This window comes from Mastigoproctus giganteus, chromosome 1, assembly GCF_048544385.1.
Source record: "Mastigoproctus giganteus isolate SK-2022 chromosome 1, ASM4854438v1, whole genome shotgun sequence".
Lineage (NCBI taxonomy): Eukaryota > Metazoa > Arthropoda > Arachnida > Uropygi > Thelyphonidae > Mastigoproctus > Mastigoproctus giganteus.
Window position 1 is genome coordinate 157,243,678 of NC_143575.1, and position 16,124 is coordinate 157,259,801.

General features: G+C 36.9%; 1 protein-coding gene across 2 annotated transcripts in view; it reads right to left on the reverse strand.

Moving 5' to 3' along the window:
• The window catches only part of LOC150091210 (ankyrin repeat and BTB/POZ domain-containing protein 1-like), a 309,182-nt gene that overhangs the window by 35,127 nt on the left and 257,931 nt on the right, over window positions 1–16,124 (reverse strand). For both annotated transcript variants that reach the window (XM_090382805.1, XM_090382813.1), the window contains one exon: window positions 7,690–7,788. In XM_090382805.1, coding sequence (XP_090238931.1) covers window positions 7,690–7,788 — 99 coding nt within the window. The remainder of the gene's footprint in view (window positions 1–7,689; window positions 7,789–16,124) is intronic.

The following is a 16,124-nucleotide window of genomic DNA, read 5'->3' on the forward strand; positions in this document are numbered from 1 at the left end:
CTTAATTAATAGCATTACACCTCCTCCCTTCCTATCCTATCTATCCTTTCTGTACACATTGTACTCCCCAAATTCCAGTTATGCATTCCTTATATCTGTGTGACACCACGTCTCTGATATCCCAACAATATCAGATGACTGTTTTCTGCAGCAGTATGTTCGAGAGGCAACCAGAGAAATAATACTCTTGATCTGGTTATCAGCAGTGATCATTCGTGTATTAAGAATTTGCAGATAAAGGAACAACTAGGTGGCAGTGATCACAGTGTACTGATGTGGGACTTAATTAGAGATTTAATTACCATCAGGGGTAAAGGAAAGGGTTTTTGCTTCCATAATGTTGAGTACAGTGGTCTCCGACAGTTTTTAAATTCTGTACAGTGGGATAAACTGACGATGTTACCAACAGTAAATTCTAAGTGGGAAGCATTCAAGGAATTAATTGTGAATGCTACTAAAATTTTCATACCTATTAAGAAATATTGTTCAAGGTTTAGGCCTAAATGGTTATCAAATGAAGTAATGAGACTCGTAACAGGGAAGAAAAATGCATGGGATGCATATAAATTATCAAGTGACTCAGAAGCCTATTGTAAGATATAAGCTAGTCTGTAATCAGGTCACAAAGGAGGTTAGGCAGGCGAAGGCAGATTACGAGAAATCCTTGGCAAAAGAATCTAAGAAAAATAGCAAGGATTTCTTTACTTATATAAACTCTAAAAGGAAGGGGATGAATCTGATTGGTCCACTTAACATCGATGGTTTGACTGTTGATGATCCTGCTCAGATAGCAAACAAACCGAATGAGTATTTTGCATCTACATTCATACATGAGGAATTATTAAGGTTTGAAAATGGCAGATGGTTATCAAATTGTAGCAGGATGCTTAATGATTTTGTAATAACTGAAAGCAAAGTGGAGGAGAAATTGTTGAAGTTAAACATAAGAAAATAATTGGGGTGGATGGGATCTATCCAGTTATATTAAAGGAGGTGGCAAAGCAACTAAGCAAACCCTTAGCCATAATTATGAGAGCATCCTTGGACTCAGGGAAGGTTTCCACGGACTGGAGATGTGCAAATGTATCCCCAATTCACAAAGGGGGACTGAAGGGTGACACGAGTAATTACAGACCAGTTAGTTTAACTTCTGTTCCGGGTAAAATAATGGAGTCACTGGTTAAAGATGCATTGCAGGATCATCTAGACAAGACTGCAGCAATAATTCAGACACAGCATGGGTTTGTTAAGGGAAAGTCTTGTTTGCCAAATTTGATAGGATATTATGATGTGGTTACAAAGGAATTGAATGCAAAAAATAATTTTGGTATCATATATTTGGATTTCAGGAAAGCTTTTGACACTGTTGTGCATGGAAGACTATTGTACAAATTGGAGCAGAATGGTATTAAGGGTAAGTTGCTACAATGGATAAAAGGATGGTTAAGTGGGAGAAGACAGAGGGTGGTAATCAATGGGTGCTGCTCTTCTTGGACTAATGTTATTAGTGGAGTCCCACAGGGTTCGGTATTAGGTCCACTGTTGTTTTGTATATTTATCAATGATATTGATGAAGGTATATCAGGCTTAATGTCAAAGTTTGCAGATGATACAAAGGTTGGCAGGGTTGTTAATGACAGTAATTGTGCTACTGCAACAGGATCTAGATAATTTGGGCAGATGGGCTAAGAAGTGGCAACTGAAGTTTAACGTTGACAAATGCAAAGTACTGCATATGGGTAGAAGTACCCCCAGAGAAACGTACCAACTGTGTGGTACTACACTTAAGGTGGTAGAAAATGAAAAAGACCTGGGAGTAATTGTGCAGTCAGATATGAAGTTTTCTGAGCAATGCAGACAGGCTGCCAGGGCAGCTCATGGGGTTTTGTCAATGATATATAGGAATTTTTCTAGCAGGGAAAAGGAGGTGATTGTCCCTCTGTATAAGGCAATGGTCAGGCCATGCCTTGAGTACTGCGTACAGGTCTGGAGGCCTCATTTTAGGAAAGATGTAGATTTACTTGAGCATGTACAGAGAAGGGCAACAAGATTGGTGAGGGGAATGAAGAGATCTTCTTACCAAGAGAGGCTTAAGTTCTGCAAATTTCAGTGCCTGGAGACTAGGCACCTGCGCGGTGATCTGATTGAGGTGTATAAGGCCTTGAATAGGTTGAGCACGCTGAATTCTGATGGGATCCTTCCATTCAGATTACGAACCTAAGGGGGAATAAATTCAAATTAAGGAAAGACAGATGTAGAATAGATGTGCGGAAATTTGCTTTTAGCCAGCGGGTGGTTAATTGCTGGAACAAACTTCCATCTGTCTTTTCGTTGTGGAAGTTGATAGGTTGAATAAATTTAAGGAGGAACTGGACAGGCATTTGGAGGGAATGGTATGTTTTTTTTTTTTTTTTTTTTTTTTGGCTGATGCTGCATAAGCTCATACACTTGCTTTCTTGCATCACATGCCACTACTAAACTACTACTACTACTACTAATATCCGCCTTTGATGTCTTGACCAACACTTCAAATTCATCAAATTTATTTACTATACTTCTAGCATTGGTATACATGCAAGTATACACGTACCTATTCTTATTATTAGTTACCCTAACACATCCCATATACCCACTTGTTTCATGATGACTGCCATCAGTCCCTGAAACCCCCAACACCCCCCACTCCACGCCACTGCTTACTCTAATAGAAGTAGTGCAAGAATCACCTACACCTCTGCCTGAGGCTACTTTTAACCTTTCAGTCTGCGAATTCCCCCAAGCTAGCAGTTTTCCGACCCACCTAACACTGCCTTGATAGCATCAGCAAATATTCTTGCACCCTTTCTAGTTAAGTGTATGCCATCACCGTATAAACAGTCTCTCCTATTAACAAGGTGAAATAACAGGGTGAAAAAAAATTTATCATTTGAGCCTTGCAAATTTCCTCTAGGATCAAATTGATTGACAAGGCTCTCATCATGTACTCTCTCCTATCGTGTCTGTCACTGCTGTTAGTCAAATATTTGGTGTAAACACTTAATACTGCTTCGATGGCAACAGCAATTATTCTTGCATCTCTTCTATTTAAGCATGTCCCTATTCCTGTACAGTCTCTCGTCTTAACAAGCACAGACCATGCTGAGTAAAACTCTACCCTGTGAGTCTCATACAGTCTCTCTTGGCTGAATCGAATGCATGCAAGGCTCACATCATGTACTTGTTCATTAACTTGAATGGGTTGGGTTGAGCCTTGAATGGGTTGAGCACGCTGAATTCTGATGGGATCCTTCTACTTGTTCAGATTACGAACCTAAGGGGGCATAAATTCAAATTAAGAAAAGACAGATGTAGATTAGATGTGCGGAAATTTGCCTTTAGCCAGTGGGTGGTTAATTGCTGGAACAAACTTCCATCTGTCGTTGTGGAAGTTGATAGGTTGAATAAATTTAAGGAGGAACTGGACAAGCATTTGGAGGGAATGGTGTGATTTTTTTTTTTTTTTTTTTGGCTGATGCTGCATAAGCTCATACACTTGCTTTCTTGCATCAAATGCCACTGCTACTACTACTACTACTAACTCTTCAAATCTCCTACTCGTAATAACATTATCAAAAATATCACCTTTTGTGCTCTGAAAAGATAACTGCTCTACAACATCAGAAACTAGCACTTAGCAGATAGACCTTGACCCTATTTCATCTAGCCTGGTACACAATATATTTCCTGTTCCCCTGAAAACTGAGTCAACTGTGTTAAGGAAACAGGAAATATACAGGTAATATCTGTGGAACCTGCTCTGGAAGATATTACTGTGTTATCTGATGCACGATCATGGGCTCAAGCAATCAGCTGGACAGCTGAATGCTTAGTGGTTCCCTCTCTTTTAATCCCTTGAGAGCATCAGCCCTATTCTTCAAGCCCTCATATAAGCCAATAAGAACCCCAAATTTCCACTTAGCTTCCCAATGCTCTTTGCAAAGAATACACATAACAGCATCTCCTAAGGCTGCATCATGCCATGCTAAAGGTAGCTCCACAAAAAGAGAACAAATAACACACATAATATAATCTTGATTCATAAGAGAACTAACTACCTTTGGCAGTTCTCCCCAGAACAAGCATTCCAACTACTCTGAGCTCTTTGCTTTAGTCTGAAGCATAATTTTAGTCTAAATTTAATTTTAAGCAACACAAGAAACCAAGGGATATAAACTAATAACACTACACTAATCCTTATTTGAAAGCAATAAAAAATACACTATTCTAAAATATATTATGTACTATGTGATAAAATTACATTATAAAATCAAGTTTTGTTTTGCAATAAATTTATAGGTTATGGTCCTAATAAAAAAAAAACAGTTCTGCTATTGTTTACACTTCACATAATGTTTACACTACATATAAAACCACCCAAATAGCGCCAAACTATACCAAAAACCACCTAAATAGCTATATCAATACTGTAACTCATATCATTCAACTACCCCCCTCCCCACAAGAAGTGAGTGGCTGGACTGAAACTTTGTAAGCTGAAAGCCAAATAAAATAACACACAAATATAATAAACAGAAGCAGAAGTGAAATTAAAAATATTTGGACAAATCGCAAACATTCAATGGAAAAATTTTGGGGATACTCTGAGGATAAGCAGTACTTAAGCTGTTTACATTTCTGAGGCCCTGATCACATTTTACAAAAAGGGTTTCTACATAAGCTACTGTCTTTTAGTCTGCTGGCTGTTTTTAGAACTGGGTATCCAGTTTTCTCTCTGGATACCCAGTTCTGGATGGCACACTGTCTTCTAACTTCTCCACTAATGCTGGTGTTCCCTAAGGTTCGGTTCTTTCTTCCACTCTTTTCCACTCGCACATTAATGACCAGCTTCCACTGAGTAGAAATCCTATCCATAGTTTTGCTGATGACAGCCAACTACATTCCATCTTCCAGTTTAAAAAACTCAGTCCTGCACAGCCTCAACTTCTCGAATACCCAGCAATTCCTTACATACTAATCCCAAGTAATTCTCTAAGAAAGCAGAGAAAACAGTTAATTTCAGTTCTAAAGCTTAGTCCTAACTTATTTCTCACAAAAAACAAAAAAAATAGTGTCTACTGCTTGTGCCCTTACTATCGATGACACTCAGATTTCTAAATGAGATCACTTATTTCTATTAGGGATTACCCTGTGTTCTAATCTCTCTCTTTCTCTCTCTCTCTCTCTCTTGGCAGAAGCACATCACAAATATTGCTTCTCCACATTAAAAAAATTTGGGTTTTCGTTTTCACTTGCAGTATTACTTTTCTTCTAAACAACTTCACTCTGTATAAATCTGAAATCTGTTTCCTACCATGGAATATTGTTCCTGAACTTGGGGTAGTGTCCCCTGAATGTCTCAGCTTTTGACTTCATTTGAAAGCGGGCAGTCAGGTTAATTAATAATCTATCCCTTATCCTTTTGAACAGATACTTCCATGGGCACTGTTCTTCTGAATTCACAATTATAATTTTTCACTCTCTTCCAGTAGAATAGGCACATTTTGGCCTAAGTTACCCTTGTGTCACTACACTTAGGGTGTAGTGACACAAGGCAACTGCACTTAGGGTGGTAGAAAATGAAAAAGACCTGGGAGTAATTGTGCAGTCAGATATAAAGTTTTCTGATCAATGCAGACAGGCTACAAGAGCAGGTCATGGGATTTTGTCAATGATATAAAGGAATTTTGCTAGCAGGGAAAAGGTGATTATCCCTTTGTATAAGGCAATGGTCAGGACACGCCTTGAGTACTGTGTACAGGTCTGCAGGCCTCATTTTAGGAAGGATGTAGATTGGCTTGAGCACGTACAGAGAAGGGTAACAAGATAGGTGAGGGGAATGAAGGGATCCTCTTACCAAGAGGCTTAAGTTCTGCAAATTGCAGTGGCTGGAGAATAGCCACCTGCAAGGTGATCTGATTGAGATGTATAAGGCCTTGAATGGGTTTAGCATGCTGAATTCTGATGGGATTCTTCCACTTGCTCAGATTACGAACCTAAAGGGGGCATAAATTCAAATTGAGGAGAGACAGTTGTAGAATAGATGTGTGGAAATTTGCCTTTAGCCAGCAGGTGGTTAATTACTGGAACAAACTTCCATCTGTCATTGTGGAAATTGATAGCTTAAATAAATTCAAGGAGGAACTGGACAAACATTTAGAGGGAATGGTTGGGTGAATTTTTTTTTTTTTTTTGGCTGATGCTACATAAGCTCATATGCTTGCCTTCTTGCATCACATGCCTCTATTACTATTATCAACCAACTCTCTTCCTCCGAACATGTGCTGCAACCAGCTGGCATCCAACTATATATTCACAGAACCATCAACTTTCCCTCTTCCTCATTTATCCCTTCTACTCCTTTTCTGGAACAGTCTTCCTTCATACATATTTCCTGAAAACCACACTCCACAGAAATTCAAGAAGTAGCCTCTTCTCCGCATTCAACCTGTTTACAGTCTAAGTCTATAGGTTTTAATAGTTTGGTATTTAGGGTTTTCAAGGGGGGGGGGAATATAAATTTTTAAGGTTTATAGCACTCTCATTAAAAATGCTTCCCTGCTTATACCAATTTTTTTTAAAAGACCCAAGAAGGAATGAACTTGGATATAACCTTCCTTCCTCTTGGGTTTTGGTTTTGGGAAAGGATTGAATAAGACTAAATTCTTAGAATTGTTTCTGATGTAATTTTATTTATTCACAGAAATCAGGTGTAGTGCAGGTGACATTTGATTATTTCATATTTAACTTGAAGCACTGAAGGCTGAAAGGCTGCTTATTACAACTCTGTCTTTCCATTTATGTGTGCATTCACATGCTCTTTTTTTTTTTTCATTCTTGTTAACAGTAAAACGCAAAAAAGATTGAAGGTACCAAAAGAAAAAGTGTGTAGTAGACCAAGTATGCAAGTTTTCAAGTAACATATAAACCTCTGTTTCTTCTATTGGATTTTGTTTGTTTGTTTGTTTGTTATTTGGTTTTTAGGCGCATTAGCAGCTAAGGCCATATTGCTCCGGGGATATGCGGTGGTCATTCCCTGACCTTTCCACATCCTCCGTATTTGGTGGGCACAGGCTCGAACCCCAATTTAATCAAGAAGCATGTGGTATGCACTGCCACTCCTGCCCACCTGGCTACGGAGGCACCACTCTTATACTGGAGGGGGAGGGGAGGGAAGCAGTAACTACCAAAATATTAATGAAATATGAAAAAAAAGGGCCCAAAAAGTAAGTTCCACTTATAACACTTTTCTCTTTACATTGCTCTTTAGGGTTGGTTCCCTACGAAGCACCACAACAATAGGAGTTTACTGCACTTGTTAAATGTGTTAGGCACATGATCTGAATGAAAGTGTCGCAAGAGATTATCATCTAATGTGTGCAGAGTAACACAGATAACAGGCATTGGTTTGTATGCTTTTAAACCGGAATTTTTCTTAACTGTACTAGAACATTTTTTCATAATTCTTTCTGAAACCAAAAATATCATTCTGAATTATGATTTATGAAATATTACTTGACATTAGTCTTTGTCGACTAATTGAGTGTCATGATCATTTTTGAATAGCTGGAAATTAATTGATAATAAATGGCATTATTAAAAAAAAAAAAGCTCAATTATATACATGTGATTTATTCTTTGACAGACATTTACCTTGTGACAGAGGAAATGGTAATTTTGAATACTGAAACACAAATCTGCAAAAGGTGCATGATCAAGGTTAGGCAAAAACGGAAGTTCATTTCCTCCAACCTGAAATGAAAATCATTAATTAATTAATTTATTTATTATTATTAGTATTTTTTAATTACGTTCCTTTCTATAGTAAAAACATATATTTACATATGTTTTGAACTATCATTTTTCTATCTTTAGAAGTGAAAAATTTTCACTTCCAAAAGATAAAAAAATGATGGTTCAAAGACAGAATGATATTACTGTTAGTATCCAAATAAAAAAAAAAAGAAAGAAAACAAAAAATATATATATATATCACACAATAGTTGAACTGTAATTCCTCCAACCTGAAATGAAAATCATTAATTAATTAATTTATTTATTATTATTAGTATTTTTTAATTATGTTCCTTTCTATAGTAAAAACATATATTTACATATGTTTTGAACTATCATTTTTCTATCTTTAGAAGTGAAAAATTATCACTTCCAAAAGATAAAAAAATGATGGTTCAAAGACAGAATGATATTACTGTTAGTATCCAAATAAAAAAAAAAAAGAAAGAAAACAAAAAATATATATATATCACACAATAGTTAAACTGTAATTAATTATCAAAAAATAAAATACTTCTGGAGGTGACCACCATTTTGTGGTGGAGGAAGCTGCATTTCAATAAACTCAATAGCTATTGGCAAAGGTTGCTCAAGCCAGTGTGGATAAGTGTAAAGTGTGTTAGTTGTCTGACAGCACCAGGGGTTTCCCTATCTCTGCATTGTATACCTTGTTTTTGTGACACAGAACTCTGTGGAGACCAGAGATTTAAAAGTGTATGAGGAGTGGAATGTTGTGTAGTATTTTGTACCATTGTATCCCTGACCTTTTAGCCGTTGGGCCCCTAGTGGAACCCACTGTTGCCCACACTTTGCTGTAAGGAGGCAGGCCAGGCACCCAGTAGAATTTTTATAGTACTCTGGCCAGGCCCTGTCACCTAATTTCAAAAGATTTCAGTGGCAAGGGCCTAAAAAAAAAAAAAAAGAGGTAGGGGACATTGAAGGTTAATTGTAACCAAGACTTAGATCATAGTAAACAAGTTGGAGAATTTTGCATTTTGGAATTTAAATTTTAACTAGGGCATTACACTATTGTTCAAGTTAGAGGAGTGAGGAGACTGTAGACTGGGGGAACAGACAGAAGTATGTGGACTATAGAGAAGGTGGCCCAAAAGTTCAGTGCGGAAAGGCCCACCAGGAGTAAGAAAGGGGAAGGGAAGAAAAGATGAATCAGGTGAGGGAAACCAATTTAAATATAGGTAAAGAACCAGACTAAGAGTGGCCTACTAGGAGTGGTGTGCATCCTTCACACTATCCCAAATTATACCAAGATACAAAGTACTGATTCCTCATATGTCTAAATTACTTCAAAAGCAAAATCAATCAGGTGGATAAAATTTTAAAACCATGACCAAATGAGAAAAACAGATTAATCAACAGGAAGCAAGCTATATAAGCTTGCTTTCTTGCATCATATGCCTCAACTAATGCTAATGCTAAGCAGAAAGCAAAAGGAACTGTAAATGAAAGTTTCAAAAATAGCTTAGTATTAATCAGTGATAGAGACTAAAATGAAAAGGGATAGCATTACTGCAAGTGGGTGAACTAAAGTACAAGTAGGTAGTGTATCACCAAAATATAAAAGATGGGAAATGAAGGAAAAAAAAAAAAAAAAAGAAAATTATCAATTTAAACAATAATTGTGGAACTAACCATTAATCAATGACTAAAAATATGAAATGATGAAACTTTTTCTACTTTACTAAATACAGTAAAATTTTTATTGCACTACTTGAGTGATACTTTTTATGTTTTTATGGTTACTGTACAAAAATCACATGCAAGCACCTGTCATTTTCACCTGTCAGGTTTACTTGCCATTTTTTCAAGTATTAGGCTTTTTGCTTAAAGAATGATACCAGGCCTGCGCTGATACTCGGACTAATAGATTAACAGTAACCGCTGGCAGAGGTGAAGGCGATTCTTGCACGGCCTCTACTGGAATGAGAAGCAGGCTGGACAACAAGATGCGGGGAATTTCAGAGACTGCTGGGAGTCATTGCGGAACAAGTAAATACATGGGCTAAAAATAGGGTAGCTAAAAATAAGAACAGGTGTACGTATACTTGCGTGTACACCAATGCTAGGAGTTTGATAACTAAATTTGATGAATTGGAGGTGTTCCTCTGAACATCAAAAGCAGATATTGTTAGAATATCAGACACAAAAAGAAGTGACCATTGATTACCACTCTCTTCTCCCAATCAACAATCCATTTATCCCTAGCAGCAATTTGCCTCCAATGCCACACTGCTCCAATTTGTGCAGAAATCTTCCATATGCAACAGAATCAAAAACCATCCTAAGATCCAAGTACAGTCAGTCCTCGTATAGCGCAATAGTTGTGTCCCTAGAAACCCTCGTGCAATATAAACAACAGGCCCTACGGGAAAAACAGGGTTAGGTGCCGACCACCCAAGATTGAACACACATTTGTAACCAAAACATTACCGAACACAATAAATTATCGTAATAAAATATTGCTAATGCTTTTGCTTCTATCGTAAGAAAACTTGTTTTTTGTTCGATTTTCTATCCAAACAGATGACAGCTGTTCCATCTCTTCCAATTCTTTGTGTCTTGATCTAATGGATTTTAATTACACTTTGAGTTGTTCCTGCTATGAAAGTTGTTTTTATGCATCTTTCTAATTCTTGGCGTTGCCTCATTTAGGCCTGAAGCACATGCAATATCACATGGTCTTTCATTTCGCTCAAAGCATTTCACAATTTCATACTTTTTCTCTATCGACAGAGGCGTACTGGCCATAAGCCTTACCTGGGAAACCCTGGTGGGCCGGAGGCTAGTGTGATTTTGACCATAAACCATAGTATGAGGCCACTGCAAATTTTCGAGTAATAATTTTTGACCCAGTCCGCCTCTGTTTATCGATATTGCTTTTCTTTTTCTCTCTGAATCTGCAGTGTCTTCACTAGAATGCATCCTTTTCACACCTTTTAAGTATTTTACTCAATTGCAAAATGAGGAGGCATGCTTGATACACATAAACAAAGCTGCGCATGTGTAGCAACTGAATAAACAACACCGTAAAGGCAAAGATACACTATTAACACCTCATATTTTACTAAAGCACATTTCTGGGGGTTACTACCATAAAACAATAAAAACAATTTCCAGTTGCATTTCTGCCAGTGGAATCTGTTATAAACTGGTAGCAAACTCGATCTAATTGCATTTGCAATAATACCGATAGCTGGAATTGTGTGGGTTTTTACCTTATTATGGTGAAATATGTTTCCCCTTCACTGATATAAAAAAAACATAAATACATTTTCAGATCTTCTCTTCATTCCTATCGTGTTGCGTTCAGTTGGGATGATCCCGCGATTGACTGCCATTTCTTGTAAACACAAAGGCGAATCGTGCATAAGCGAATTCGGTTCATGTTATATACGATATCGTTCCCTCATTTATAAATCGTGTATGATCGAATTCGTGTAGTGTAAACATGTGTTATACGAGGACTGACTGTATATGATATTAAATTATTCTTTGCATCCAGTTTCTTTGCGACCACATTATTAGTGGAGTCACCCAGTGTTGGGTCCATTGTTGTTTTCTGTATTTATTAATGATACTGATGATGGTACATCAGGCTTAATGTCTAAGTTTGCAGCGACATGAAGGTTGGCAGGGTTGTTAATAACACACTAATGACAGTACGCTACTGCAACAGTATCTAGAAAAGTTGAGCAGATGAGCTGATAACTGGAGTTTAACATTGACAAATGTAAAGTACTGCATATGGGTAGCAGTAACCTCAGAGTAATGTATCAACTGTGTGGTACTACCCTGAGGCTGGTAGAGAATGAAAAGGACCTAGGGGTAATTGTGCAGTCAGATATGAAGTTTTCTGATCAGTGCAGATGGTCTGCAAGAGTAGCTCATAGTGTCTTGTCAATGATATACAGGAATTTTTTAGCAGGGAGAAGAATGTCATTATCCCCTTGTATAAGGCAATGGTCAGGCCACACCCTGAGTACTATATACAGATCCGAAGGCTACATTTTAGGAAGGATGTAGACCTGCTGGAACGAGTACAGAAAAGGGTAACAAGGTTAGCGAATGGAACAAAGGATTGCTCTTATGAAGAAAGGCTTAAGTTTTGAAAATTACAGTGTCTGGAGTCTAGGCACCTGCGAGGTGATCTAACTGAATTGAATTTAATAAGCCTTGAATGGTTTGAGCATGCTCAATGCTGATGGGATTCTTCCACTTGCCAAAATTAATTGCCTGAGGGGACATAAATTCAGACTGAGGAAAGACAGTTGTAAAAATTTGCCAAAATTTGCCTTTAGCCAGTGGGTGGTTGATTGCTGGGACAAACTTCCATCTGTCGTAGAAATTGACAGATTAAATAAATTCAAGGCAGAACTAGAGAAACATTTGGAGTGAATGGTTGGGTGAAATGGGAAGGTTTTTTTTTTTTTTCCTTTTGTTTTGCCGATGCTGTATAATCTTGTTTTCTTGCATCATATATCATTATTAATACTAATGCTGTATTTGTTTAAAGTTTTAAGGTTACTTTTTCTTCCCCCATTAGTTCAATCAACATCTAAGGCCCCACCCTAATTGTTTTTGAAAGATTTATTAGGGTTTTCATAGAGTAAATATGATTATACAAAACCAATGTGCTCTTCAGATGTCTGCCATACTGTGGGAAGCAAGATATGTAGTTTAAAATTTCATATGCCGTGAAGCACACAAATTTGAAATAAATTTGGAAATAAACCTGAAAACAAAAGTATCTAACAGAACACACAATGTTTTTTTTTTTTTTAATTTTTTAATGTTTTATGCATATTTATAAGCAGAAATATATGTGCATTTTCATATTTTGCACAGTTAAGAGTCTTTTAAACTGGAAAATGAAAGAAAATAAGAGCCTGATGTTTCTATTTTATATACAGCAGGCCCCCGTTATAACGCGGTTCACTTTACGCTGATTTGCTATAACGCTGTTCTAATATTATAACCCGTATCTGACTATAACGCTGTCACAAATCACTATAACGCTCTTTTACAGATTGCATTTTTGGCATATTTAACGAAATCGTTTCATTTGATGGAGTCCATAGCTTGAAAATGAATAGCAAAACAGCATTAAAATGTTTCTCACGCTCAGTGAAATTTTCTCACATGCTAATTTAATTGCAGTACAGTGACTTGTTACCTAGTTCTGAGATCAACATTTTAAAAAATTATCACGTATATTGCTTGTAATATTTGCGTTATATGCATTTATCTGAAGTCTAGTCATCACTCAGTACAGTATTAGACATCGTGTGTAACGGACAGTTTACTCGAACATTGTATCGTAATTAATGCAACCAACGCAATTACATTCGAAGAATTAATAATGGCTGATAGGAATGAAAAAGCAACAACGTCTGGGCGCAGTATGAAGACTATAAATGTAAGAAAAAGACTGAATTTGAAAATTAAATTAGACGTTTTGAAGCGAATCGATTCCGGTCAAAGACAAGCGGATGTGTGCCATAATTTAGGACTTGCAAGTTTAACTGTAAGAACAATTATAAAAAAATAAAGAATTAATTTTAGCAGCGGGAAAGATAGTTCTTCCACTGCAAGCAACTAGGGCTAGGCCGGCTATTAGGATTTAAATGGAAAGACTTTAACTAATTTTATCGAAGATAATATCGAATGCAGAATTCAGTTAAGTTAAATATTAAAAAAAAAAAAAAAAGAGAGAGAGAGAGAGAGAGAGAGAGAGAGAGAGAGAGAGAAAGAGATTAGCCAATATGATTATCTGAAGAAAACTCACCTAAAAAAAAAAAAAAAATGTGGAACCATTTAAAACTGGTAAGGGCTGGTTGAATAGATTTAAAATCCAGGGAGAAGCCGCAAGTGCAGATCAAGGAGCCGAAACTTTCAAAAAAGAACTTGTTAAAATTATTGAAGAAGGGATGTGTTATACTTCTCAACAAGTTTTTTTTTTTTTTAGGTGAGTTTTTCAAAGTGGCGAAGGATCAGTTGACTTTATTGTTGGGTGGTAACGCTGCGGGGGATTTAAAATTAATACCCCTTTTAGTTTATTTGGAAGAGGGCCAAAGTTCAATCCCAAATCTACACATTTTTCATGATTAAATTTATCAATTAAATTAAATCAATTTAATTTAATTTAATTGATAAATTTAATCAATTTAGATCAATTACATTCATGATTTTAATTGGAATTTTAAGTTTAATTTTGATACATAAATAGTTACCACATAATTATATACGTATGTAATGCAGAATATTTTATATGTACAAATATTTGAATATTAAATATTTTGACCAACATTTGTGCATCTTTTCACTACCGTTTATTATTGATTAGGAAATATCCTATGGCACCGACTGCAACTCACAAATACATATGTTACCTTATGGGAATGCGGCGCTCGCTTAGCGCGGATTCACTTAGTGCTCTGTTTTTCTGGAACAAATTATCAGCGTTAAGCGGGGGGTCACCTGTATACAGGGGGGGTCACCCGTATAAAACATTTTTATGCAAGTTTCATCAGAATTTGTTTTTTTTATGAAAGGCATAAAACATATAGCATGTTTTAAAATTTTCCATTTTTTATTAAAACTTAAAAAGGAAACCATAAAAAGGAGATATAATGGATAATGCATCCATTAGGAAAAGATGAAATATTGGCACTATTTAAACAAAATACAAAAAACCAAAACAGTTTCAAAAAATTAAAGAGAAAGTTATATAAAAAAATTAAAGCATGACACCAATGAGACACCATGAGGTAATTCTAGATAAATTATAGATAATTGACACCACAAAAAGATTATAAAAAATCGCTTACAAAATTTTGGCACTGCTGTTAAAAATCCCACACCTTGCTTAGCAAACAATGAGCGTTAGCAGTTGGATTCATTCTATCATTTCAAAATGAAATATAGTAATATGTATAGAAAGGACAGGCAAGTCAGAAGAGAGAGGGAGGAAGTAATGTTCCTGGTTTAACCCCAGGGGGCTCACATATGGTGAGTATGGTATTGGGGCACCCAGGGTCCTAAGCTGGATATCTCTCTTCTTGGTGATTCCCTTCTACTTCTGAATTTCTGATTCTTGTTCTCTCTCTCTCTCAGGTTAATTCAGAAATATATTGTTTGGCTGGTGCAGCATAAGCCTCAGGCTTCTTTGCACCATATGCTAATGCTAATAATAATAATAAAGAAGCACAAATCTAAGGCACTGTGCTCAAATGACATGGGTAGCCAATTCAATGTTCAGTCAATTTGGTGTGACAAGCAATGGAAATATTAAAATGAACAACCTGACAGATGGCTAGACTGGGCCAAATGTGAGGGTTTATCATACTCATACAATAGCAGAAGTTTTCTGGATTTACTTGGATGCTTGTTTTCTACAGCAACCTGAGACAAGCAACAAGAGAAAGCAATACGATCTGATCTGATTATCATCAGAGGCTCTTCAGGCATTATGAATACCCAGATAAGAGAACCACTAATTGGCAGTGACTGTAATATATTTATGTGGAATGTACTTAAAGACACGGCAAATGTCAGTGTAAATGGAAGAGATTCTCCTTTCGGAAAGGTGCAGTATTATGTGCCGCATTACCTCGACAGCAATGGTGCAACACTGGAGGCCATTCACACAGCCGTGTATTGTGCTGCGATAGCAGCCACGAGGATTAGTGGAAGAGACGTGAGAGGCCAGCAGCAGAAGAACCGAAAATAGAAGGAACCACCAGCTTGGGAAAGAAGACTTCAGCAGAAGATAGAAGAATTAAGAGTCAAGATAGGCCAACTGACCCAGTACAATGGTGCAATAGGAGTTAGAAATTAATTGAAAAAGTGGAGAGCATCATCAAGAGAGACAGCATTCACAGCAAACATGAGACAAAAAATCAGAGAATAGGAGAGTAATTGGACACAATGAAGCAGAACCTCCTTGCGCTCAGCAAAAGACTACACAGATACAAAGAGAGCTCCCAGAGGAAAATAAACAACCGAATCTTCGATGAGAACCAAAGAGGCTTCTACAGGAATCTCGAAGAAGACGGGAAAGAAGGGAATGGACCACCCGAGAAGAAGACAATTGAGGAGTTCTGGAGAAACATATGGAGCAGGGAAATAAGACATAACAGCCAAGCCACCTGGATAGAACTAGAATGCAAGAAAACCAAGGACGTACAAGAACTGAGAGGGTGGGAGATTCGGGAAGAAGAAGTAAAACAGACAATCAAGAACTCTCACATCTGGCAAACTCCAGGAATAGATAATGT